Below are 27,755 nucleotides of genomic sequence, written 5' to 3' on the forward strand. Positions count from 1 at the left end.
GAACCTGGCTGGCCTGGTAACTGAGGGGACTCAGCGAAACCTGGCTGCCCTGGATACTGAGGGGACCCTGGCTGCCCTGGATACTGAGGGGACCCTGGCAGCCCTGGATACTGGGGGGACCCGGGGGAACCTGGCTGGCCTGGGAACTGAGGGGACTCAGGGGAACCTGGCTGGCCTGGGAACTGAGGGGACTCAGGGGAACCTGGCTGGCCTGGATACTGGGGTGACCCTGGGGAACCTGGCATCCCTGGAAACTGAGAAGAGCCTGGGGAACCTGGCAGCCCTGGAAATTGAGAGCCTGGGGAACCTGGCAGCCCTGGAAATTGAGAGCCTGGGGAACCTGGCAGTCCTGGAAACTGAGGGGAGCCCGGAAGCTGAGGGGACTCAGGGGAACCTGGCAGGCCTGGGAACCGAGGGGACTCAGGGGAACCTGGCAGGCCTGGGAACTGAGGGGACCCTGGCTGCCCTGGATACTGAGGGGACTCAGGGAAACCTGGCAGCCCTGGTAACTGAGGGGAGCTGGGGGAACCTGGCTGGCCTGGGAACCCAGGGGAACCTGGCTGGCCTGGTAACTGAGGGAACCCGGGGGAACCTGGCAGCCCTGGATACTGGGGGGACCCTGGCTGCCCTGGATACTGAGGGTACTCAGGGAAACCTGGCAGGCCTGGGAACTGAGGGGACTCAGGGGAACCTGGCAGCCCTGGATACTGGGGGGACCCTGGCTGCCCTGGATACTGGGGGGAGCCTGGGGAACCTGCCAACCCTGGTAACTGAGGTGAGCCTGGAAACTGGGGGGACCCGGGGGAACCTGGCTGCCCTGGTAACTGAGGTGAGGCCGGAAGCTGAGGGGACTGAGGGGAAACTGGCTGCCCTGGATACTCGAGGGACCCTGGAAGCTGAGGGGACTGAGGGGAACCTGGCTGCCCTGGATACTGAGGGGAACCTGGCTGCCCTGGATACTGAGGGTACTCAGGGGAACCTGGCAGGCCTGGGAACTGAGGGAACCCTGGCAGACCTGGAAATTGAGGAGAGCCTGGGGAACCTGGCAGTGCTGGATACTGGGGGGACCCTGGAAACTGGGGGGACCCGGGGGAACCTGGCTGGCCTGGGAACTGGGGGGACCCAGGGGAACCTGGAAACTGAGGGGTCCCGGGGGAACCCGGCAGCCCTGGATACTGGGGGGAACCTGGCAGCTCTGGTAACTGAGGTGAGCCTGGGAACTGAGGGGACCCTGAGGAACCTGGCAGACCTGGATATTGGGGGGACCCTGGGGAACCTGGCAGCCCTGGAAATTGAGGAGAGCCTGGGGAACCTGGCAGTCCTGGAAACTGAGGGGAGCCCGGAAACTGGGGGGACCCTGTGGAACCTGGCTGCCCTGGATACTCGAGGGACCCTGGAAGCTGAGGGGACTGAGGGGAACCTGGCTGCCCTGGATACTGAGGTGAACCTGGCTGCCCTGGATACTGAGGGTACTCAGGGGAACCTGGCAGGCCTGGGAACTGAGGGGACCCTGGCAGCCCTGGGAACTGGGGGGAACCTGGCAGCCCTGGGAACTGAGGTGAGCCTGGAAACTGGGGGGAGCCGGGGTAACCTGGCAGCCCTGGATACTGAGGGGACCCTGGCTGCCCTGGATACTGGGGGGACCCTGGAAACTGGGGGGACCCGGGGGAACCTGGCTGGCCTGGATACTGGGGGGACCCGGGGGAGCCCGGCACCCCTGGATACTGGGGGGACCCGGGGGAGCCCGGCAGCCCTGGATACTGGGGGGACCCGGGGGAGCCCGGCAGCCCTGGATACTGGGGGGACCCCGGCAGCCCTGGATACTGGGGGGACCCGGGGGAGCCCGGCAGCCCTGGAAACTGAGGGTAAGGAAGATTGTCTGGTGTCAGGGGATCAGTTGTTGCCGGAGCAGCAGGTGGAGATGGGCAGGATACTGCAAACTGTTGGCCATTCATCAGCAGGACAAGAACATGCACCTGATCCTGTAAACACAAAAGCATTAGTGGAAGACCCAAATATACACCATACACATATTTGTGATCAGAAGTTGGCACTAAACCTCCATCTTGACGCAGGGTTCTTTGTAAGGAGCCCTGATCATCAATCTGCTAGAATGTGATGCCACAGAAAATCCACAAAGTTGTCTGGATGACAGCAGGGGCTCCCATACGTTAGAGACTAAACGAGAAAGAGTTAACCATCAGGTCACTTGGCAAACGGTTGTTGAAACACAGTAGACAAACTCGGATTGGCTTGTTTCAAAACGAGAGCAACTGCTGAAATGTACCTTTTACAGAGAGTGCATCTGCTGCAATGTTACCCATATTCAACACCATGCCGTTTCTGAGGCAGGAGACTGAAGGGCGAGGAGGTGCAAGAGGACAAGACATTGTCATGGATTCCCCCCACAGCTTTAAATGCAGTACATGATCTCCACCCTGTTGGAAGAGTAGACCACTTGGCTCAAATGCAACCAAATAAAAAGAGGGGCGTCTCTAGTCTGCCATTGCTTCATTATGAATTACCCGTTGAGTAACATGGCAGCCTTGGTATGGAGCTACAAAAAGCACATCTCTGCGTGACCTTCTCACAGAGAATCCACACTGAGAAGGCATCCGAGTCACGGGAATGAGAGTCCCGTCACCTGCAGAAAGCAGATCCTCAGATCAAACTACTCGCCGTTTTCACGGGAAATCCACAGAAATGCATCATTGATCTCACCATTGTCAACCAGAAAATGAGGAGTCTTCCCTCCCTTCACCCGCAAGGTCATAGCATCATCAGCGCACTGCACCGAAGGTCCCATGCGTTTTAGTTTAGCATTCATCAACAGGTGCCGAGCTAAAACAGTAGGGAGGAAGTTACTATACTGGAGGAACCGCTAAACACGCGTTGGCCAACTTGAGGGATGTCGTGTATACTCACAAGCCATGCCTGTTGTTTGGTTAGACTCCCGACCGTCTGAATCAAAGGCAAGAGAGCCGTTTCCAGTTACGACGCCAGTCGGAGATCTGGGCTCATTTGCGTCACGAAGGAAGTCTCTTCTAAATTTGGTTTCGAATTCCGTCGGATCGGTCTCTTCATTTGTTAACCTAAATGTGCTCCCATCTCTAATACTTCCATAGGAAACTGCTACAAAACAGGCCAAAGTCCTCAGTACCAAGAAGCAAAACTGAGAATTACACCACACCATGTTGAACAACCTCTCAACGCGGCCCTACCCAACATAACGCAAATACACATTCTACACAGCTTTAAGGTGCTCGCTCAAATTGGACGACCAATCAAATTTGTAAATTTGAGGTGGGCAAGACTTCATTCAAACGCACCTGAAGTGCAATTGGATCACTGTCATGAAGTGACTTTCTCAGTGGTTGTTCAGAGTAGAGGGGTTGGTTCACTTTGATGCTCCCAATTGGCAATGTGTTTCAGTCAATTTAGTGCTGATGAGCTCATGCCAATCTGACTCGGAAATCATATAAATATTACTTTCCAATTATTTTTATTACATCCATTTAGTTATGTCTGTTTTTGAACTTACAGTTTGCTTCTGAAATATTATTAATATGTTATGAAATATATTAATAATTGATTTGAATAATGTCAAGTAATTACCATCCAGACTATGAGAGAGAATTGAAAAGCTGGATCTGTAGCTGGTTTGTCAGCTTTCTTATTTATTTTTTTACAGTCATTCTCCTGAGAGACAGCTGGGACTCCGCCCGACACGTTGGATCTGGGTGGGTCCTCATCTGGGGGCTCCAAGTCAGGGGAGGGGGATGGCTTCTGGTCCCCACCTGCACCCTCAGGAGGTTCTGGTGTCTCCTCCGTAGCATTAAAATGGTGAGGCGTTGTCGTTTCAGAGGCAGTCTAGCGCCTGCCTGTAAAACCACATGTACAATAAAATATGCAGAATGTTTTAAGATATATTGTTGGCCTTTATTAGACAGTTGAGAAAGGAAATGTAGGGGGGGTGACATGCAGAAATGACCGGCGCTGGATTCGAACTGAGGCCGCTGCATCAAGGTCTCAGCTAATGAGCTACGGTGGCACCCACAATAAAATGTCCATTCTTAAAACGTTAACATATTTACAACAAAGACTATCGGTTTTAGTAGCTTGTTCATAAGAATCTATAAGGTTTGAGGAAAAGGCAAGGCTACATTTTAAAGTCTGCACTGCAATCGTGGCAAATGTTTTGTTAGATTATTCTCAAAACCAGAGTAAGGCGCCGACAGAACTGTGGTTTCAGCGTGGCTGCTGAAGGATAGAAAGTGTCAGCCTGGGCTATACAGTAGCACTCTGAAACCCAATAATCCTCTAGAAAGTCACTTCAGAGCGCTGCTTCCTTTGTGAGGGGCAGACAAACGCAAGCACTTTTGGTCTAGAGTGAAAGTCTTACCAACGGACTTGTGAATAAGTATATTAGAGTACACAAATCCATTGGGCAGAACTGCATGTCAAATAACCAACTCGGTAAAGTTTCAAGCATTTAAATCAAACAAGTTAATGATCAAACCATGCCATACAGAAATTCATGTTCACAGCAACAAATTCCAACCCAGTCAGTTTAAAGTTAAGAATTCTTTATTATAAAAGTGCAGAAGTGACATTACACAACTACTCAAAAGAATTGTTAAGAGTCACTTGCTACGAGTCCTCAGCAGGTGGAGGAGGGAGGGCACCCCTACTGGCAGAACCAAACCCAGGAATCCTCCTCTGGTCCTCGACACCAGCAGTGGTGGAAGACTTGGGGGTCCCTGCTGGAGCCTGTGTAACATTCAACTGAAGGGAAGCATCGTCCCGGAACATAATGTTGTACACTGGAGGGACCATCTGCTTAACCCTCTTTGGCTTGCGTTTGTAGTGGGCGGAGTTAACACAGGGAGGCCTCTGGGGATGAGTGGGTCCAGCTATGTTGGCAGGAGTCAGAGACCAGGGGTACTGAGGGGACCTTGGAAAAGAGTGGTAAGGAAGCCCTGGCGTAGCTCTTGTAGTGGCAGTTGCTGGGAGCGGTCTGGGTAATAGAGGGAAGCCCGGGAACCAGGGGTATGGAGGCAGCTCTGCCGAGTCAGAATTGGAAAGGCTTGCAGTGGTTGGGAACGGTCTGGGGAAACCTGGCAGCCCTGGATACGGGGGGGACCCTGGAAACTGAGGGGAGTCTGGAAACTGGGGGGACCCAGGGGAACCTGGATGGCCTGGCAACTGAGGGAACCCGGGGGAACCTGGCAGCCCTGGATACTGGGGGGACCCTGGCTGCCCTGGATACTGAGGGGACTCAGGGAAACCTGGCAGCCCTGGTAACTGAGGGGAGCTGGGGGAACCTGGCTGGCCTGGGAACCCGGGGGAACCTGGCAACTGAGGGAACCCGGGGAAACCTGGCAGCCCTGGTAACTGAGGGGAGCTGGGGGAACCTGGCTGGCCTGGTAACCCGGGGGAACCTGGCTGGCCTGGTAACTGAGGGAACCCGGGGGAACCTGGCAGCCCTGGATACTGGGGGGACCCTGGCTGCCCTGGATAATGAGGGGACTCAGGGAAACCTGGCAGCCCTGGTAACTGAGGGGAGCTGGGGGAACCTGGCTGGCCTGGGAACCCGGGGGAACCTGGCTGGCCTGGGAACCCGGGGGAACCTGGCTGGCCTGGTAACTGAGGGAACCCGGGGGAACCTGGCAACTGAGGGAACCCGGGGGAACCTGGCAGCCCTGGATACTGAGGGGACTCAGGGAAACCTGGCAGCCCTGGTAACTGAGGGGAGCTGGGGGAACCTGGCTGGCCTGGGAACCCGGGGGAACCTGGCAACTGAGGGAACCCGGGGGAACCTGGCAGCCCTGGATACTGAGGGGACTCAGGGAAACCTGGCAGCCCTGGTAACTGAGGGGAGCTGGGGGAACCTGGCTGGCCTGGGAACCCGGGGGAACCTGGCTGGCCTGGTAACTGAGGGAACCCGGGGGAACCTGGCAGCCCTGGATACTGGGGGGACCCTGGCTGCCCTGGATACTGGGGGGAGCCTGGGGAACCTGGCAACCCTGGTAACTGAGTGGAGCCTGGGAACTGAGGGGATCCTGGCAGCCCTGGATACTGGGGGGACCCAGGGGAACCTGGCTGGCCTGGTAACTGAGGGGACTCAGCGAAACCTGGCTGCCCTGGATACTGAGGGGACCCTGGCTGCCCTGGATACTGAGGGGACCCTGGCAGCCCTGGGAACTGAGGGGACTCGGGGGAACCTGGCAGACCTGGATACTGGGGTGACCCTGGGGAACCTGGCATCCCTGGAAACTGAGAAGAGCCTGGGGAACCTGGCAGCCCTGGAAATTGAGAGCCTGGGGAACCTGGCAGTCCTGGAAACTGAGAGCCTGGGGAACCTGGCAGTCCTGGAAACTGAGGGGAGCCCGGAAGCTGAGGGGACTCAGGGGAACCTGGCAGGCCTGGGAACTGAGGGGACTCAGGGGAACCTGGCAGGCCTGGATACTGAGGGGAGCTGGGGGAACCTGGCTGGCCTGGGAACCCAGGGGAACCTGGCTGGCCTGGTAACTGAGGGAACCCGGGGGAACCTGGCAGCCCTGGATACTGAGGGGACTCAGGGAAACCTGGCAGCCCTGGATATTGAGGGGAGCTGGGGGAACCTGGCTGGCCTGGGAACCCGGGGGAACCTGGCTGGCCTGGTAACTGAGGGAACCCGGGGAAACCTGGCAGCCCTGGAAACTGGGGGGACCCTGGCAGCCCTGGATACTGAGGGGAGCTGGGGGAACCTGGCTGGCCTGGGAACCCAGGGGAACCTGGCTGGCCTGGTAACTGAGGGAACCCGGGGGAACCTGGCAGCCCTGGATACTGAGGGGACTCAGGGAAACCTGGCAGCCCTGGATACTGAGGGGAGCCGGGGGAACCTGGCTGGCCTGGGAACCCGGGGGAACCTGGCTGGCCTGGTAACTGAGGGAACCCGGGGAAACCTGGCTGCCCTGGATACTGGGGGGAGCCTGGGGAACCTGCCAACCCTGGTAACTGAGTGGAGCCTGGGAATTGAGGGGATCCTGGCAGCCCTGGATACTGGGGGGACCCGGGGGAACCTGGCTGGCCTGGTAACTGAGGGGACTCAGCGAAACCTGGCTGCCCTGGATACTGAGGGGACCCTTGCTGCCCTGGATACTGGGGGGACCCAGGGGAACCTGGCTGGCCTGGGAACTGAGGGGACTCAGGGGAACCTGGCTGGCCTGGGAACTGAGGGGACTCAGGGGAACCTGGCTGGCCTGGATACTGGGGTGACCCTGGGGAACCTGGCATCCCTGGAAACTGAGAAGAGCCTGGGGAACCTGGCAGCCCTGGAAATTGAGAGCCTGGGGAACCTGGCAGTCCTGGAAACTGAGGGGAGCCCGGAAGCTGAGGGGACTCAGGGGAACCTGGCAGGCCTGGGAACTGAGGGGACTCAGGGGAACCTGGCAGGCCTGGGAACTGAGGGGACCCTGGCTGCCCTGGATACTGAGGGGACTCAGAGAAACCTGGCAGCCCTGGTAACTGAGGGGAGCTGGGGGAACCTGGCTGGCCTGGGAACCCAGGGGAACCTGGCTGGCCTGGTAACTGAGGGAACCCGGGGGAACCTGGCAGCCCTGGATACTGGGGGGACCCTGGCTGCCCTGGATACTGAGGGTACTCAGGGGAACCTGGCAGGCCTGGGAACTGAGGGGACTCAGGGGAACCTGGCAGCCCTGGATACTGGGGGGACCCTGGCTGCCCTGGATACTGGGGGGAGCCTGGGGAACCTGCCAACCCTGGTAACTGAGGTGAGCCTGGAAACTGGGGGGACCCGGGGGAACCTGGCTGTCCTGGTAACTGAGGGGACCCGGGGGAACCTGTTAGCCCTGGTAACTGAGGTGACCCCGGAAGCTGAGGGGACTGAGGGGAACCTGGCTGCCCTGGATACTCGAGGGACCCTGGAAGCTGAGGGGACTGAGGGGAACCTGGCTGCCCTGGATACTGAGGGGAACCTGGCTGCCCTGGATACTGAGGGTACTCAGGGGAACCTGGCAGGCCTGGGAACTGAGGGAACCCTGGCAGACCTGGAAATTGAGGACCCGGCAGCCCTGGGAACTGGGGGGAACCTGGAAACTGGGGGGACCCGGGGGAAGCTGGCTGGCCTGGTAACTGAGGGAACCCGGGGGAACCTGGCAGCCCTGGATACTGAGGGGACTCAGGGAAACCTGGCAGCCCTGGTAACTGAGGGGAGCTGGGGGAACCTGGCTGGTCTGGGAACCCGGGGGAACCTGGCTGGCCTGGCAACTGAGGGAACCCGGGGGAACCTGGCAGCCCTGGATACTGAGGGGACTCAGGGAAACCTGGCAGCCCTGGTAACTGAGGGGAGCTGGGGGAACCTGGCTGGCCTGGGAACCCGGGGGAACCTGGCTGGCCTGGTAACTGAGGGAACCCGGGGGAACCTGGCAGCCCTGGATACTGGGGGGACCCTGGCTGCCCTGGATACTGGGGGGAGCCTGGGGAACCTGCCAACCCTGGTAACTGAGTGAAGCCTGGGGACTGAGGGGATCCTGGCAGCCCTGGATACTGGGGGGACCCGGGGGAACCTGGCTGGCCTGGTAACTGAGGGGACTCAGCGAAACCTGGCTGCCCTGGATACTGAGGGGACCCTGGCTGCCCTGGATACTGAGGGGACCCTGGCAGCCCTGGATACTGGGGGGACCCGGGGGAACCTGGCTGGCCTGGGAACTGAGGGGACTCAGGGGAACCTGGCTGGCCTGGGAACTGAGGGGACTCAGGGGAACCTGGCTGGCCTGGGAACTGAGGGGACTCAGGGGAACCTGGCAGACCTGGATACTGGGGTGACCCTGGGGAACCTGGCATCCCTGGAAACTGAGAGCCTGGGGAACCTGGCAGCCCTGGAAATTGAGAGCCTGGGGAACCTGGCAGCCCTGGAAATTGAGAGCCTGGGGAACCTGGCAGTCCTGGAAACTGAGGGGAGCCCGGAAGCTGAGGGGACTCAGGGGAACCTGGCAGGCCTGGGAACTGAGGGGACTCAGGGGAACCTGGCAGGCCTGGGAACTGAGGGGACTCAGGGGAACCTGGCAGGCCTGGGAACTGAGGGGACTCAGGGGAACCTGGCAGGCCTGGGAACTGAGGGGACTCAGGGGAACCTGGCAGGCCTGGGAACTGAGGGGACTCAGGGGAACCTGGCAGGCCTGGGAACTGAGGGGACTCAGGGGAACCTGGCAGGCCTGGGAACTGAGGGGACTCAGGGGAACCTGGCAGGCCTGGGAACTGAGGGGACCCTGGCTGCCCTGGATACTGAGGGGACTCAGGGAAACCTGGCAGCCCTGGTAACTGAGGGGAGCTGGGGGAACCTGGCTGGCCTGGGAACCCAGGGGAACCTGGCTGGCCTGGATACTGGGGGGACCCTGGCTGCCCTGGATACTGAGGGTACTCAGGGGAACCTGGCAGGCCTGGATACTGGGGGGACCCTGGCTGCCCTGGATACTGGGGGGAGCCTGGGGAACCTGCCAACCCTGGTAACTGAGGTGAGCCTGGAAACTGGGGGGACCCGGGGGAACCTGGCTGTCTTGGTAACTGAGGGGACCCGGGGGAACCTGTTAGCCCTGGTAACTGAGGTGACCCCGGAAGCTGAGGGGACTGAGGGGAACCTGGCTGCCCTGGATACTCGAGGGACCCTGGAAGCTGAGGGGACTGAGGGGAACCTGGCTGCCCTGGATACTGAGGGGAACCTGGCTGCCCTGGATACTGAGGGTACTCAGGGGAACCTGGCAGGCCTGGGAACTGAGGGAACCCTGGCAGACCTGGAAATTGAGGACCCGGCAGCCCTGGGAACTGGGGGGAACCTGGAAACTGGGGGGACCCGGGGGAAGCTGGCTGGCCTGGTAACTGAGGGAACCCGTGGTAACCTGGCAGCCCTGGATACTGAGGGGACCCTGGCAGCCCTGGATACTGGGGGGAGCCTGTTAACTGAGGGAACCCGGGGTACTCTGTAAACTGGGGGGTCCCGGGGGAACCCGGCAGCCCTGGGAACTGGGGGGAACCTGGCAGCCCTGGTAACTGAGGTGAGCCTGGAAACTGGGGGGAGCCAGGGTAACCTGGCAGCCCTGGATACTGAGGGGACCCTGGCTGCCCTGGATACTGGGGGGACCCTGGAAACTGGGGGGACCCGGGGGAACCCGGCTGGCCTGGATACTGGGGGGACCCGGGGGAGCCCGGCACCCCTGGATACTGGGGGGACCCGGGGGAGCCCGGCAGCCCTGGATACTGGGGGGACCCCGGCAGCCCTGGATACTGGGGGGACCCGGGGGAGCCCGGCAGCCCTGGAAACTGAGGGTAAGGAAGATTGTCTGGTGTCAGGGGATCAGTTGTTGCCGGAGCAGCAGGTGGAGATGGGCAGGATACTGCAAACTGTTGGCCATTCATCAGCAGGACAAGAACATGCACCTGATCCTGTAAACACAAAAGCATTAGTGGAAGACCCAAATATACACCATACACATATTTGTGATCAGAAGTTGGCACTAAACCTCCATCTTGACGCAGGGTTCTTTGTAAGGAGCCCTGATCATCAATCTGCTAGAATGTGATGCCACAGAAAATCCACAAAGTTGTCTGGATGACAGCAGGGGCTCCCATACGTTAGAGACTAAACGAGAGAGTTAACCATCAGGTCACTTGGCAAACGGTTGTTGAAACACAGTAGACAAACTCGGATTGGCTTGTTTCAAAACGAGAGCAACTGCTGAAATGTACCTTTTACAGAGAGTGCATCTGCTGCAATGTTACCCATATTCAACACCATGCCGTTTCTGAGGCAGGAGACTGAAGGGCGAGGAGGTGCAAGAGGACAAGACATTGTCATGGATTCCCCCCACAGCTTTAAATGCAGTACATGATCTCCACCCTGTTGGAAGAGTAGACCACTTGGCTCAAATGCAACCAAATAAAAAGAGGGGCGTCTCTAGTCTGCCATTGCTTCATTATGAATTACCCGTTGAGTAACATGGCAGCCTTGGTATGGAGCTACAAAAAGCACATCTCTGCGTGACCTTCTCACAGAGAATCCACACTGAGAAGGCATCCGAGTCACGGGAATGAGAGTCCCGTCACCTGCAGAAAGCAGATCCTCAGATCAAACTACTCGCCGTTTTCACGGGAAATCCACAGAAATGCATCATTGATCTCACCATTGTCAACCAGAAAATGAGGAGTCTTCCCTCCCTTCACCCGCAAGGTCATAGCATCATCAGCGCACTGCACCGAAGGTCCCATGCGTTTTAGTTTAGCATTCATCAACAGGTGCCGAGCTAAAACAGTAGGGAGGAAGTTACTATACTGGAGGAACCGCTAAACACGCGTTGGCCAACTTGAGGGATGTCGTGTATACTCACAAGCCATGCCTGTTGTTTGGTTAGACTCCCGACCGTCTGAATCAAAGGCAAGAGAGCCGTTTCCAGTTACGACGCCAGTCGGAGATCTGGGCTCATTTGCGTCACGAAGGAAGTCTCTTCTAAATTTGGTTTCGAATTCCGTCGGATCGGTCTCTTCATTTGTTAACCTAAATGTGCTCCCATCTCTAATACTTCCATAGGAAACTGCTACAAAACAGGCCAAAGTCCTCAGTACCAAGAAGCAAAACTGAGAATTACACCACACCATGTTGAACAACCTCTCAACGCGGCCCTACCCAACATAACGCAAATACACATTCTACACAGCTTTAAGGTGCTCGCTCAAATTGGACGACCAATCAAATTTGTAAATTTGAGGTGGGCAAGACTTCATTCAAACGCACCTGAAGTGCAATTGGATCACTGTCATGAAGTGACTTTCTCAGTGGTTGTTCAGAGTAGAGGGGTTGGTTCACTTTGATGCTCCCAATTGGCAATGTGTTTCAGTCAATTTAGTGCTGATGAGCTCATGCCAATCTGACTCGGAAATCATATAAATATTACTTTCCAATTATTTTTATTACATCCATTTAGTTATGTCTGTTTTTGAACTTACAGTTTGCTTCTGAAATATTATTAATATGTTATGAAATATATTAATAATTGATTTGAATAATGTCAAGTAATTACCATCCAGACTATGAGAGAGAATTGAAAAGCTGGATCTGTAGCTGGTTTGTCAGCTTTCTTATTTATTTTTTTTACAGTCATTCTCCTGAGAGACAGCTGGGACTCCGCCCGACACGTTGGATCTGGGTGGGTCCTCATCTGGGGGCTCCAAGTCAGGGGAGGGGGATGGCTTCTGTTCCCCACCTGCACCCTCAGGAGGTTCTGGTGTCTCCTCCGTAGCATTAAAATGGTGAGGCGTTGTCGTTTCAGAGGCAGTCTAGCGCCTGCCTGTAAAACCACATGTACAATAAAATATGCAGAATGTTTTAAGATATATTGTTGGCCTTTATTAGACAGTTGAGAAAGGAAATGTAGGGGGGGGTGACATGCAGAAATGACCGGCGCTGGATTCGAACTGAGGCCGCTGCATCAAGGTCTCAGCTAATGAGCTACGGTGGCACCCACAATAAAATGTCCATTCTTAAAACGTTAACATATTTACAACAAAGACTATCGGTTTTAGTAGCTTGTTCATAAGAATCTATAAGGTTTGAGGAAAAGGCAAGGCTACATTTTAAAGTCTGCACTGCAATCGTGGCAAATGTTTTGTTAGATTATTCTCAAAACCAGAGTAAGGCGCCGACAGAACTGTGGTTTCAGCGTGGCTGCTGAAGGATAGAAAGTGTCAGCCTGGGCTATACAGTAGCACTCTGAAACCCAATAATCCTCTAGAAAGTCACTTCAGAGCGCTGCTTCCTTTGTGAGGGGCAGACAAACGCAAGCACTTTTGGTCTAGAGTGAAAGTCTTACCAACGGACTTGTGAATAAGTATATTAGAGTACACAAATCCATTGGGCAGAACTGCATGTCAAATAACCAACTCGGTAAAGTTTCAAGCATTTAAATCAAACAAGTTAATGATCAAACCATGCCATACAGAAATTCATGTTCACAGCAACAAATTCCAACCCAGTCAGTTTAAAGTTAAGAATTCTTTATTATAAAAGTGCAGAAGTGACATTACACAACTACTCAAAAGAATTGTTAAGAGTCACTTGCTACGAGTCCTCAGCAGGTGGAGGAGGGAGGGCACCCCTACTGGCAGAACCAAACCCAGGAATCCTCCTCTGGTCCTCGACACCAGCAGTGGTGGAAGACTTGGGGGTCCCTGCTGGAGCCTGTGTAACATTCAACTGAAGGGAAGCATCGTCCCGGAACATAATGTTGTACACTGGAGGGACCATCTGCTTAACCCTCTTTGGCTTGCGTTTGTAGTGGGCGGAGTTAACACAGGGAGGCCTCTGGGGATGAGTGGGTCCAGCTATGTTGGCAGGAGTCAGAGACCAGGGGTACTGAGGGGACCTTGGAAAAGAGTGGTAAGGAAGCCCTGGCGTAGCTCTTGTAGTGGCAGTTGCTGGGAGCGGTCTGGGTAATAGAGGGAAGCCCGGGAACCAGGGGTATGGAGGCAGCTCTGCCGAGTCAGAATTGGAAAGGCTTGCAGTGGTTGGGAACGGTCTGGGGAAACCTGGCAGCCCTGGATACGGGGGGGACCCTGGAAACTGAGGGGAGTCTGGAAACTGGGGGGACCCAGGGGAACCTGGATGGCCTGGCAACTGAGGGAACCCGGGGGAACCTGGCAGCCCTGGATACTGGGGGGACCCTGGCTGCCCTGGATACTGAGGGGACTCAGGGAAACCTGGCAGCCCTGGTAACTGAGGGGAGCTGGGGGAACCTGGCTGGCCTGGGAACCCGGGGGAACCTGGCAACTGAGGGAACCCGGGGGAACCTGGCAGCCCTGGATACTGAGGGGACTCAGGGAAACCTGGCAGCCCTGGTAACTGAGGGGAGCTGGGGGAACCTGGCTGGCCTGGGAACCCGGGGGAACCTGGCTGGCCTGGTAACTGAGGGAACCCGGGGGAACCTGGCAGCCCTGGATACTGGGGGGACCCTGGCTGCCCTGGATACTGAGGGGACTCAGGGAAACCTGGCAGCCCTGGTAACTGAGGGGAGCTGGGGGAACCTGGCTGGCCTGGGAACCCGGGGGAACCTGGCAACTGAGGGAACCCGGGGGAACCTGGCAGCCCTGGATACTGAGGGGACTCAGGGAAACCTGGCAGCCCTGGTAACTGAGGGGAGCTGGGGGAACCTGGCTGGCCTGGGAACCCGGGGGAACCTGGCTGGCCTGGTAACTGAGGGAACCCGGGGGAACCTGGCAGCCCTGGATACTGAGGGGACTCAGGGAAACCTGGCAGCCCTGGTAACTGAGGGGAGCTGGGGGAACCTGGCTGGCCTGGGAACCCGGGGGAACCTGGCTGGCCTGGTAACTGAGGGAACCCGGGGGAACCTGGCAGCCCTGGATACTGCGGGGACCCTGGCTGCCCTGGATACTGAGGGGACTCAGGGAAACCTGGCAGCCCTGGTAACTGAGGGGAGCTGGGGGAACCTGGCTGGCCTGGGAACCCGGGGGAACCTGGCAACTGAGGGAACCCGGGGGAACCTGGCAGCCCTGGATACTGAGGGGACTCAGGGAAACCTGGCAGCCCTGGTAACTGAGGGGAGCTGGGGGAACCTGGCTGGCCTGGGAACCCGGGGGAACCTGTCTGGCCTGGTAACTGAGGGAACCTGGGGGAACCTGGCAGCCCTGGATACTGAGGGGACTCAGGGAAACCTGGCAGCCCTGGTAACTGAGGGGAGCTGGGGGAACCTGGCTGGCCTGGGAACCCGGGGGAACCTGGCTGGCCTGGTAACTGAGGGAACCCGGGGGAACCTGGCAGCCCTGGATACTGGGGGGACCCTGGCTGCCCTGGATACTGGGGGGAGCCTGGGGAACCTGCCAACCCTGGTAACTGAGTGGAGCCTGGGAACTGAGGGTATCCTGGCAGCCCTGGATACTGGGGGGACCCGGGGGAACCTGGCTGGCCTGGTAACTGAGGGGACTCAGCGAAACCTGGCTGCCCTGGATACTGAGGGGACCCTGGCTGCCCTGGATACTGAGGGGACCCTGGCAGCCCTGGATACTGGGGGGACCCGGGGGAACCTGGCTGGCCTGGGAACTGAGGGGACTCAGGGGAACCTGGCTGGCCTGGGAACTGAGGGGACTCAGGGGAACCTGGCTGGCCTGGGAACTGAGGGGACTCAGGGGAACCTGGCTGGCCTGGATACTGGGGTGACCCTGGGGAACCTGGCAGCCCTGGAAATTGAGAGCCTGGGGAACCTGGCAGCCCTGGAAATTGAGAGCCTGGGGAACCTGGCAGTCCTGGAAACTGAGGGGAGCCCGGAAGCTGAGGGGACTCAGGGGAACCTGGCAGGCCTGGGAACCGAGGGGACTCAGGGGAACCTGGCAGGCCTGGGAACCGAGGGGACTCAGGGGAACCTGGCAGGCCTGGGAACTGAGGGAACCCGGGGGAACCTGGCAGCCCTGGATACTGCGGGGACCCTGGCTGCCCTGGATACTGGGGGGACCCGGGGGAACCTGGCTGGCCTGGGAACTGAGGGGACTCAGGGGAACCTGGCTGGCCTGGGAACTGAGGGGACTCAGGGGAACCTGGCTGGCCTGGATACTGGGGTGACCCTGGGGAACCTGGCATCCCTGGAAACTGAGAAGAGCCTGGGGAACCTGGCAGCCCTGGAAATTGAGAGCCTGGGGAACCTGGCAGCCCTGGAAATTGAGAGCCTGGGGAACCTGGCAGTCCTGGAAACTGAGGGGAGCCCGGAAGCTGAGGGGACTCAGGGGAACCTGGCAGGCCTGGGAACCGAGGGGACTCAGGGGAACCTGGCAGGCCTGGGAACTGAGGGGACCCTGGCTGCCCTGGATACTGAGGGGACTCAGGGAAACCTGGCAGCCCTGGTAACTGAGGGGAGCTGGGGGAACCTGGCTGGCCTGGGAACCCAGGGGAACCTGGCTGGCCTGGTAACTGAGGGAACCCGGGGGAACCTGGCAGCCCTGGATACTGGGGGGACCCTGGCTGCCCTGGATACTGAGGGTACTCAGGGGAACCTGGCAGGCCTGGGAACTGAGGGGACTCAGGGGAACCTGGCAGCCCTGGATACTGGGGGGACCCTGGCTGCCCTGGATACTGGGGGGAGCCTGGGGAACCTGCCAACCCTGGTAACTGAGGTGAGCCTGGAAACTGGGGGGACCCGGGGGAACCTGGCTGCCCTGGTAACTGAGGTGAGGCCGGAAGCTGAGGGGACTGAGGGGAACCTGGCTGCCCTGGATACTCGAGGGACCCTGGAAGCTGAGGGGACTGAGGGGAACCTGGCTGCCCTGGATACTGAGGGGAACCTGGCTGCCCTGGATACTGAGGGTACTCAGGGGAACCTGGCAGGCCTGGGAACTGAGGGAACCCTGGCAGACCTGGAAATTGAGGAGAGCCTGGGGAACCTGGCAGTGCTGGATACTGGGGGGACCCTGGAAACTGGGGGGACCCGGGGGAACCTGGCTGGCCTGGGAACTGGGGGGACCCAGGGGAACCTGGAAACTGAGGGGTCCCGGGGGAACCCGGCAGCCCTGGATACTGGGGGGAACCTGGCAGCTCTGGTAACTGAGGTGAGCCTGGGAACTGAGGGGACCCTGAGGAACCTGGCAGACCTGGATATTGGGGGGACCCTGGGGAACCTGGCAGCCCTGGAAATTGAGGAGAGCCTGGGGAACCTGGCAGTCCTGGAAACTGAGGGGAGCCCGGAAACTGGGGGGACCCTGTGGAACCTGGCTGCCCTGGATACTCGAGGGACCCTGGAAGCTGAGGGGACTGAGGGGAACCTGGCTGCCCTGGATACTGAGGTGAACCTGGCTGCCCTGGATACTGAGGGTACTCAGGGGAACCTGGCAGGCCTGGGAACTGAGGGGACCCTGGCAGCCCTGGGAACTGGGGGGAACCTGGCAGCCCTGGTAACTGAGGTGAGCCTGGAAACTGGGGGGAGCCGGGGTAACCTGGCAGCCCTGGATACTGAGGGGACCCTGGCTGCCCTGGATACTGGGGGGACCCTGGAAACTGGGGGGACCCGGGGGAACCTGGCTGGCCTGGATACTGGGGGGACCCGGGGGAGCCCGGCACCCCTGGATACTGGGGGGACCCGGGGGAGCCCGGCAGCCCTGGATACTGGGGGGACCCGGGGGAGCCCGGCAGCCCTGGATACTGGGGGGACCCCGGCAGCCCTGGATACTGGGGGGACCCGGGGGAGCCCGGCAGCCCTGGAAACTGAGGGTAAGGAAGATTGTCTGGTGTCAGGGGATCAGTTGTTGCCGGAGCAGCAGGTGGAGATGGGCAGGATACTGCAAACTGTTGGCCATTCATCAGCAGGACAAGAACATGCACCTGATCCTGTAAACACAAAAGCATTAGTGGAAGACCCAAATATACACCATACACATATTTGTGATCAGAAGTTGGCACTAAACCTCCATCTTGACGCAGGGTTCTTTGTAAGGAGCCCTGATCATCAATCTGCTAGAATGTGATGCCACAGAAAATCCACAAAGTTGTCTGGATGACAGCAGGGGCTCCCATACGTTAGAGACTAAACGAGAGAGTTAACCATCAGGTCACTTGGCAAACGGTTGTTGAAACACAGTAGACAAACTCGGATTGGCTTGTTTCAAAACGAGAGCAACTGCTGAAATGTACCTTTTACAGAGAGTGCATCTGCTGCAATGTTACCCATATTCAACACCATGCCGTTTCTGAGGCAGGAGACTGAAGGGCGAGGAGGTGCAAGAGGACAAGACATTGTCATGGATTCCCCCCACAGCTTTAAATGCAGTACATGATCTCCACCCTGTTGGAAGAGTAGACCACTTGGCTCAAATGCAACCAAATAAAAAGAGGGGCGTCTCTAGTCTGCCATTGCTTCATTATGAATTACCCGTTGAGTAACATGGCAGCCTTGGTATGGAGCTACAAAAAGCACATCTCTGCGTGACCTTCTCACAGAGAATCCACACTGAGAAGGCATCCGAGTCACGGGAATGAGAGTCCCGTCACCTGCAGAAAGCAGATCCTCAGATCAAACTACTCGCCGTTTTCACGGGAAATCCACAGAAATGCATCATTGATCTCACCATTGTCAACCAGAAAATGAGGAGTCTTCCCTCCCTTCACCCGCAAGGTCATAGCATCATCAGCGCACTGCACCGAAGGTCCCATGCGTTTTAGTTTAGCATTCATCAACAGGTGCCGAGCTAAAACAGTAGGGAGGAAGTTACTATACTGGAGGAACCGCTAAACACGCGTTGGCCAACTTGAGGGATGTCGTGTATACTCACAAGCCATGCCTGTTGTTTGGTTAGACTCCCGACCGTCTGAATCAAAGGCAAGAGAGCCGTTTCCAGTTACGACGCCAGTCGGAGATCTGGGCTCATTTGCGTCACGAAGGAAGTCTCTTCTAAATTTGGTTTCGAATTCCGTCGGATCGGTCTCTTCATTTGTTAACCTAAATGTGCTCCCATCTCTAATACTTCCATAGGAAACTGCTACAAAACAGGCCAAAGTCCTCAGTACCAAGAAGCAAAACTGAGAATTACACCACACCATGTTGAACAACCTCTCAACGCGGCCCTACCCAACATAACGCAAATACACATTCTACACAGCTTTAAGGTGCTCGCTCAAATTGGACGACCAATCAAATTTGAGGTGGGCAAGACTTCATTCAAACGCACCTGAAGTGCAATTGGATCACTGTCATGAAGTGACTTTCTCAGTGGTTGTTCAGAGTAGAGGGGTTGCTTCACTTTGATGCTCCCAATTGGCAATGTGACAGTGGGAATTGGCGACACAGATGACCGTACTGTAGTCAAACTGCAGAAAGTAAATGTGGGAAGAACGATTGCTCATAATATTTATATGTTTTGTTTTCATCACACACATTTTTTTCACTCCATATCATCATTATCATGAAGATTAAATCCAGCAGTGTTATTTGCGCTTGTACTGAGTGATAATTGTTCCACAAACACCTTGTAAAATCCAACTCAAATCTTAACTCAAAATTCAGCGCTGTCTCAACATCTCGTCCACTATGGGTGCAGGATGAGGAGATGCCCTGACTGCATGGAATACAGGATAACATCATATATCCTACCTATAGATAACTGCAGAACACAGTGTAACCAAATATATTTCTTTAATAATGTGCATATATCATATGTCAAAAACTGGAAATACAGTTAAGCTTCGGCGCAATCGCTACACTCTACGTCCTCGTTATCAGTCCAAACGTTAACTGTTCATAACAAAACGCTTTTGTTTTCAAGTTGTATCTCGACTCGGGGTATCACTGGCACAGTTGATGGCAGCAGCAATATGCTGCAACTCGCACAGTTTTTATTGGTGGTCCACCGGCCACCAAATAATGTGGTTTTCGAGCCTCCACCTCGCCTAGAAGTAACAGTGTCTGAGAAGATACTTTCTCGTGCGCACCAGAAAGTTTCTTGTGCGCACCAGAAAGTTTCTCGTGCGCACCAGAAAGTATCTCGTGCGCACCAGATTTTTTTTCTTCCCTATGTCCCTTTAGGGGCTCCGTAGAACTTAGACCGTTATAACCCAAAAAAAACAAGAATTGGTTTGAAAAAGCTGAATTTTCAATGCAGACCACTGTTAGCCCTATTCCAATCCTAACTGTAACCACACACTTATGCCCCCCCAATTCCCTCCATCATTTCATTTGTAAACCACCATATTGATTACCATAACTAAATGCACTCTAAATTACACAGGCTTTGAGCTTATTAATAAGTGATGATGTCTTCAATTATCGTTATTGTGTTGTAGTAGGCAAGAATATGGTAGACCAAGTGGACTCTTCATTTCACTGTATTAATAAATAAAGCACTCTGTGGCTTTTTTTCATAGTCGTTACCCAGGGTCCCAGTAGAAGCACAAACATGACTAATTAGCAGTGATACAAATGAGACTCTGCAACATCGCGTGGACATCGGGGACAGTGCCTCTGGACTGGCAGACCGGGGTGGTGGTTCCCCTCTTTAAAAAGGGGGACCGGAGGGTGTGCTCCAACTTTAGGGGGATCACACTCCTCAGCCTCCCTGGGAAAGTCTATTCAGGGGTTCTGGAGAGGAGGGTCCGTCGGATTGTCGAACCTCGGATTCAGGAGGAGCAATGTGGTTTTCGTCCTGGCTGTGGAACTGTGGACCAGCTCTACACCCTCGGCAGGGTCCTGGAGGGTGCATGGGAGTTCGCCCAACCAGTCTACACATGTTTTGTGGATTTGGAAAAGGCGTTCGACCGTGTCCCTCGGGGGCTCATGTGGGGGGTGCTCCGGGAGTACGGGGTACCAGATTCCCAGATCGGGGCTGTCCGGTCCCTGTACGACCGGTGCCAGAGTTTGGTCCGCATTGCCGGCAGTAAGTCGAACTTGTTCCCGGTGAGGGTTGGACTCCGCCAGGGCTGCCCTTTGTCACCGATTCTGTTCATAACTTATATGGACATAATTTCTAGGCGCAGCCAGGGCGTTGAGGGGTTCCGGTTTGGTGACCTCAGGATCGGGTCGCTGCTTTTTGCGGATGATGTGGTCTTGATGGCTTCATCGGGCCGTGACCTTCAGCTCTCACTGGAGCGGTTCGCAACCGAATGCGAAGCGGCTGGGATGGGAATCAGCACCTCCAAATCTGAGGCCATGGTTATCGGCCGGAAAAGGGTGGAGTGCAATCTCCGGGTCGAGGAGGAGATCTTGACCCAAGCGGAGGAGTTCAAGTATCTCGGGGTCTTGTTCACAAGGGAAGAATGGAGCGCAAGATCGACAGGCGGATCGGTGCGGCGTCCGCAGTGATGCGGGCTCTGCATCGGTCCGTCGTGGTGAAGAAGGAGCTGAGTCGAAAGGCGAAGCTCTCTATTTACCAGTCGATCTACGTTCCTACCCTCACTTATGGTCACGAACTGTGGGTAGTGACGAAAGAACGAGATCGCGAATACAAGCGGCCGAAATGAGTTTTCTCCGCAGGGTGTCCGGGCTCTCCCTTAGAGATGAGAAGCTCGGTCATCCGGAAGGGGCACAGAGTAGAACCGCTGCTCCTCCGCGTCGAGAGGGGCTAGTCGAGGTGGCTCGGGCATCTGATAAGGATGCCTCCTGGACGCCTACCTGGTGAGGTGTTCTGGGAACGCCCACGTGAACGTTCACGTCCCACTGGGAAGAGGCCCTGGGGAAGACCCAGGACACGCTGGAGGGACTATGTCTCTCGGCGGGAACGCCTCGGGGTCCCCCAGGAAGAGCTGGTGGAAGTGGCCGGGGAGAGGGAAGTCTGGGCCTCCCTGGTTAGGTTGCTGCACCCGCTACCCGACCCCCGGAAAAGCGGCAGATGATGGATGGATGGACAAATGAGTTTAGAAAAAATATAAATGGAAAAAATGTAATATAGACCTGTGTCCAGTTTACAGTGTTTATTCCCCAGTCCAGCTGAGAGGAGCTGTGTTCCTGAATCCTGCAGGTCATTGTTACTTAGATCCAGCATTCTCAATTGGGAGGATTTGGAGTTGAGTGCTACAGACAGATTAGCACAACTTTCCTCTGTGACCAAACAGCCTGACAGTCTGTAGAAAGATAAACATTATTTTGGACATTCATTCAATAATCGTATTATCGTATTAGATTATCAACTGTCTTTGTATACAGCTTTGTTTCATAGTTTTGTACAATATGGAAGTCCAGGGAGTTAAAAAGGATGTTAGGAGTTTTCTGGACACCATCTGTCTGGATTTGTCTCTTGTATGTGAATCAGAATCAGAATCAGAAAGTTTGCACAGACAAGGAATTTTCTTTGGCAGGAAGGTGCAAACATTAAACATATAGGAATCTAAAATTTAAATATGAGGACTAACTATACTAAGGGTACATAACTAGCAATACTAAGTGAAATGAGCTAAAAAAAATTAACTATACAATAAAATATAAAATAAAATATAAGTTGCAGTAATTTACAATATAAAAATACAAATATTACAAAAAATACAAATGGTATAAGATTGTATTGTGCAGTGCAAAAACCAGTGTGACGTGATGGGTCAGACATATTGTTTTAGGTTTCAATGTTCATTACATATGCCAACCATTAATAATTGTAATATATACAGTACTGTGCAGAAGTCTTAGATTATTTACATGAATATATATTTTAGGCAGTATAAAGAAGCAATTTTTTCAAGAAAATTGTTTTGTGTTGTAAATTATTTCTTAAATAATTTTAGCTTTACTTTAAAAATATTCTAAATAACATATATTTTTTATAATCATAATAATGAGAAGGATTAGTATTTAGCAAGACCCTTTTTTTTGCTGTGTGTCAGCCAGAAAGCTCAGCCAGACACAATGTTACACATGTAAATTGACTTTCAAGAATATAATTGATTACTAATACAAATCCATGTTACTCTCCTCAGTGACTCCAATACACAGTTAGCATCTTTGGTAACACTTTATAATAAGTCAACGCTTTTTGGCATTTACTAAGTGTTAACTAATAGTTAGTTAATTCTTTATAAAACATTTTGAAACATTAACAATACATTATTAAATAGTTAATAATATTATTATTAAACACTATGTTGATCATTAATAAACACTGTTAAATATTATAGATTTTATTCATAATACAATTCATAAGGTGTTTGATAACTGCATTATCATACTTTATAGACAGCTTGTTAATATATTTGCAAACCAGTAGTTTAAAAGGTGTTAGTGGTACATGAGCTGGTATAGAAAGCATTAGCAAATGGTGAACAAACCATTTACATTACCTTTACAAAGCATGAGTAAATAACTAACAACATATTTACTTGTGTCTTTAATTAATGTACGCCAAGTCGAATACATTATGTACACCAATACTTAGCAGATATCTTAACAACTATTTTATAAAGACTTACTAATGATGCAACTTCTGATTAGTAATGCAAGTTATAAAGCATTTACTAACTGTTAGTTAAGGCTGTTGCGTGACCTAATCTAAAGTGTGAACTATCTATGCCTTATTAAACATTTATAAGTTATTTATTAAGGTATTCTTGTCCATTCTTGAACCTCACATTCACAAAGGCTGAACATACGTTTCTCAAAAGGAAACAGACACAACACAATGTGATACACAAAATGACTATTTTATTGAAGTAATGACAGGCATGTGTCTTACTAACTACTTAGCTCTAACGCTACTAGCCGAGAGTGACAGCGGTCGATACGTTAAAACCTCAGTTTGATATTTCCCGGCATGACCGAACGGTCGAGGTTAGTAAGTTGTTTATTATATGGCATTTTTAGCTCTTTTAATTTAAAACATGTCGTTTTGTCCAGCTCTACTCAAGTCTTCTCACGGTGTGTTTCAGGAGTTAGCACCTAGCAACCAATCTGAAATATGAGCAACCAAACCTAGCAATCTGCCTAGCGCTTGTCGTTTATCTCTCTGTGTTCACACTTTTCTGCTCTTTTAGAAAGTTAAGAATTTCCTCGTCGCTGTTGATGTCTTCACTGTCATCTGGTTAGTAAAACTCTTCGATCTCGCTCATTTTGAAGATGACATCAGCGGAGGGCAATAAGAACACGTATCAGACCGCAGATGAGGTCAATACGCGCATAGATATATATAAAGACTTAATACGCGGCTGGCATGACTACCCATTAGCCAATCAGAACGCTCGTACTGTTGTTGCAATTGAACCAATATGCTATTGTTGTAGTATATAAGAAACCAAATGTTTACTCTTCGACAGGTCAGCAAACGCTTTGTCGCCTCAATTTGTTAAAACGATTTGAACGTTTTAACAAATCTCTGCTTTCAAAGGCGTTTGCAGACCTGTTGAGGAGTAGCTAAACATTTCCAGTTTATTACAGCCATTTTTTGAAAATAAAATACAGCTTTGGGTAACCAACTTTTATACCAATTCTACTGTATTGCTTCTTAATGGAAATAAAATACTATTTTATTACCCAGGTAAATAAATTAACAGCTATTTCTTCTAAAAAAACAAAAACACAACATCTATAGGCCTATAGTCTTTCTATAAATGCTTAATAAGGCATAAATAGTTCACACTTTAGATTAGGTCACGCAAAAGCCTTAACTAACAGTTAGTAAATGCTTTATAACTTGCATTACTAATCAGAAGTTGCATCATTAGTAAGTCTTTATAAAATAGTTGTTAAGATATCTGCAAAGCATAGTGTACATCCTGTATTTGACTTGGCATACATTAATTAAAGACATAAGTAAATATGTTGTTAGTTATTTACTCATGCTTTATATAGGTAATGTAAATGGTTTGTTCACCATTTGCTAATGCTTTCTATACCAGCTCATGTACCATTAACACCTTTTAAACTACTGGTTTGCAACTATATTAACAAGCTGTCTATAAAGTATGATAATGCAGTTATCAAACACCTTATGAATTGTATTATGAATAAAATACATAATTTTTAACAGTGTTTATTAATGATCAACATAGTGTTTAATAATAAGCTTATTAACTATTTAATAATGTATTGTTAATGTTTCAAAATGTTTTATAAAGGATTAACTAACTATTAGTTAACACTTTGTAAATGCCAAAAAGCGTTGACTTATTATAAAGTGTTACCGGATCTTTCAGTATATCTGAGAGCATCTTCACACCTGAGTTCCTCAGGTCATTGTTACTCAGGTCAAGCACTTTCAGTTGGGTGGAGTTTGAGGTGAGAGATAAGGTCAGATAACTACAGCCTTTCCCTGTCAAAAGGATAGTCATTATTTTCCAAAATGACTACCCTCTGGTGGTAAGTAAATGTAAAACACATGGCATTGATTCACTAATGAATAAATAAAACCACTAAATAACAAATAATTACACAAATAAAGCTCTTTTGTGGGTGTAAGGAGCAGTAGTGTTGCAATGAACTTGATGGACACATGAATATCATGGACACACAATGAACTTGATGGACACATGAATTCATGGACACACAATGAACTTGATGGACACATGAATATCATGGACACACAATGGAAAGTTGCATTTCATTCTTGCTAGACAGTTTAAACGTAATTTAACAATGTTCCTATTTTATTTTTACCAAGCATGCAAATACAGTGTGAATTGAAACTCAATTTACACTCACACAGTCCACTTCAACTGTGTTGAAGTGGACTATAGACCTTAGTGTCTCCAGTTGACAGTGGGGATTTCCCAGTCCAGAGGAGATCATCTTCAGACCGTTGCTACTCAGGTCCAACTCTCTAAGATCTGAAGAGCTGAGACCAGCACATCACAGCATTTCTCTGACAAGTGACAGTGATTCAGCCTAAAGGATATCAGGAAAAAGGTATGACATCAGTCATTGGTTTTCATGACTTGACAGGGCAATATCTTAGCAAAGGCAGACAGATCCAACAGTTTAAATGTAAATGTATTTATATCCTATGATAAGTTAAAATGTCCTTGTACATACAGAGCTGTTCTGGAGGCTTTGACCACTGGCAGCAGCCTCTGAAGCCGTTCCTCTGATCTGGAGTATTTCTTCATGTCAAACACATCCAGATCCTCATCAAAGGTCAGCAACACAAAGGTCAGAGCTGTCTACGGTTCATGCAGAAGGTAATGTCTGGTGATATTTCCTGACACCAGGTAGTGTTGGAGCTCCTCCATTAGAGAATGGTCATTCAGTTCATTCAGATAGTGGAACAGGTTCATGAATCTCTCTGGAGAGGGATTCTTTCGGATTTCTCAATGTATGTGACTGTTTCTTCGTTGCTGTGTGAGATGTTTCTTGTCTGTGTCAGAAGGCCTTGCAAGCAAACTTGATTGGACTCCAGCGAGAGACCCAGGAGGAAGCGGACGAAAAGGTCCCAGTGTCCACTCTCACTTTGCAAGGCCCCGTCAACAGCTCTCAAGTTGGGATGGGTTTTAGGTACACTTGCTAGTGGGTCAGCCATCAGATCCACATTGTCATTGTTGAACAACAGGAACACATACAGAGCCGCCGGAAACTCCTGGATGGACAGGTGCACGAAGCAGTACACCTTCTTCTGTCGCCCCTTGTAATCCTCAGAGAACATTTCTGTGCACACTCTTGAGTAGACAGCAGCTGCTTCAACATCAATACCGCACTCCTCCAGGTCTTTCTCGTAGAACACCAAGTGTCCCCTTTCCAGCTGAACCTAAGCCAGTTTTCCCCAGAGATTAAATCATCTGCTTATTTTACATTTAGTCATTTAGCAGATGCTCTTATCCAGAGCGACTTACAGTAAGTACAGGGACATTCCCCCGAGGCAAGTATGGTGAAATGCCTTGCCCAAGGACACAACATAATTTGGCACAGCCGGGAATCGAACTGGCAACCTTCAGATTACTAGCCCGATTCCCCAACCGCTCAGCCACTCCTCGTCCCAGTGAGGCTCTGTCTCAGTCATCTCACGAAACTTCACATTCTTCTGTTTGACCTGTACAATGACAAACTGAGTGTACATTTGAGTTAGGGTCTTCGCCATTTCTCCACCTTCTCTATCCATCTTCTCTAGAACTGTTGCAGAAATCCAAGAGAAGACTGGTATGTGTGTAGAGGCTCCTGGATGACTTGATGTGGGGGAAGATTCCTTTGGCCTGGTTCACATCACTGATTCTCTTCATGAAGTACTCCTCCTTCTGTTGGTCATTGAACCCTCATACCTCTTTCACCAGATCAAGATAATCAGATGGGATCTGATTGGCTGCTGCCGGTCGGGAGGTTATCCAGAGGAGAGCCGCTTCCCCTTGATGAGGTTTGGGAGAAGCACATCCACTGATGTTGATTCTGTGACATCACAGAAGCTCTGACATTTGAAGGACTCTAGTGGGGGTCGACACTCATCTAGACCATCCAACACAAACAAGGTTTTATATTTCTCTTCGTGGTCGTTGAGATGTTTGTAAGTGACCAAAGATGTGACAGAGACATTTCTTGTCACTTTCACTCATCAACGTAGCCTCTGAAATGCATTCCAGAAGGAGATCGACCAAACTGTAGTTTTCCTGTCTCAGCAAGTTGATCTGCCTAAATGTAAGAGGAAAGATGAATTGGATGTCTTGATTGGCTTTTCCCTCAGCCCAGTCCAGAATGAATTTTGCCACAGAGACAGTTTCTCCGACGCCAGCAACTTTTTTGGTCAGAACAGATCTGATAGGTGTGTCTTGTCCAGTTGTAACGCAGCGCCAACAGACAAAACACGGTACTACACACCCTTCTCCTACCCCCGTCAAGAGAAAGGGGTTTCCCCCTTTTCTTATCTTCAGGAGAAGCTTCAAAGCTTCTGGCCCAGCATGGGGTCAGAAGGTAGACCACATGATCCTACAGTATTCAAACAATGGAGCCTGACAAAACTAACTTTACCTGGATTTATAAGAACATTCCCCAAGGACTACATGGCTCAGGGACACTATTTCAATGACAGTAGTTGATGTGTTATAATGTGTTCTTTTTTCTATTTGTTTAGAATGTTGTTTTAATTGATGTTTGATTATAACTTCCCTTCAGAAAGACTGTGAGCATCTGAAGAAGAATGCTCATACTTTATACACACACACACACAGACAGAAAACATTGTCGCTTACATTTCAGCTCACTGTGAAGTTCCACTGTCTGTTAAAAACATTTGATGACATGATAATATGTTGTCATATGCTATTCACGTGTCAGCCTACATTAAGTTTATTAAACATGGTCAGGGTCTAAACGTCTTTC

At 52.3% G+C, this 27,755-nt stretch overlaps 1 protein-coding gene and 1 pseudogene across 1 annotated transcript; one reads left to right on the plus strand and one right to left on the minus strand.

Moving 5' to 3' along the window:
• Positions 1–2,537: 2,537 nt before the first annotated feature.
• On the plus strand, positions 2,538–6,973 carry LOC134038465 (cuticle collagen 2C-like; annotated as a pseudogene).
• Positions 6,974–8,516: 1,543 nt separating this feature from the next.
• Positions 8,517–26,094, minus strand: LOC134038474 (collagen alpha-5(IV) chain-like; the record flags this gene model as incomplete). The annotated part of the gene is made up of 4 exons (XM_062483851.1): positions 25,902–26,094; positions 14,777–14,844; positions 13,407–13,478; positions 8,517–8,771 (listed from the first exon to the last, which is right to left on the minus strand). Coding segments are annotated over exons 1-4 (588 nt in total), but the record flags the coding sequence as incomplete, so codon positions are not given.
• Positions 26,095–27,755: the final 1,661 nt, after the last annotated feature.

Source organism: Osmerus eperlanus, chromosome 2, assembly GCF_963692335.1.
Source record: "Osmerus eperlanus chromosome 2, fOsmEpe2.1, whole genome shotgun sequence".
NCBI classification, from domain to species: Eukaryota; Metazoa; Chordata; class Actinopteri; order Osmeriformes; family Osmeridae; genus Osmerus; species Osmerus eperlanus.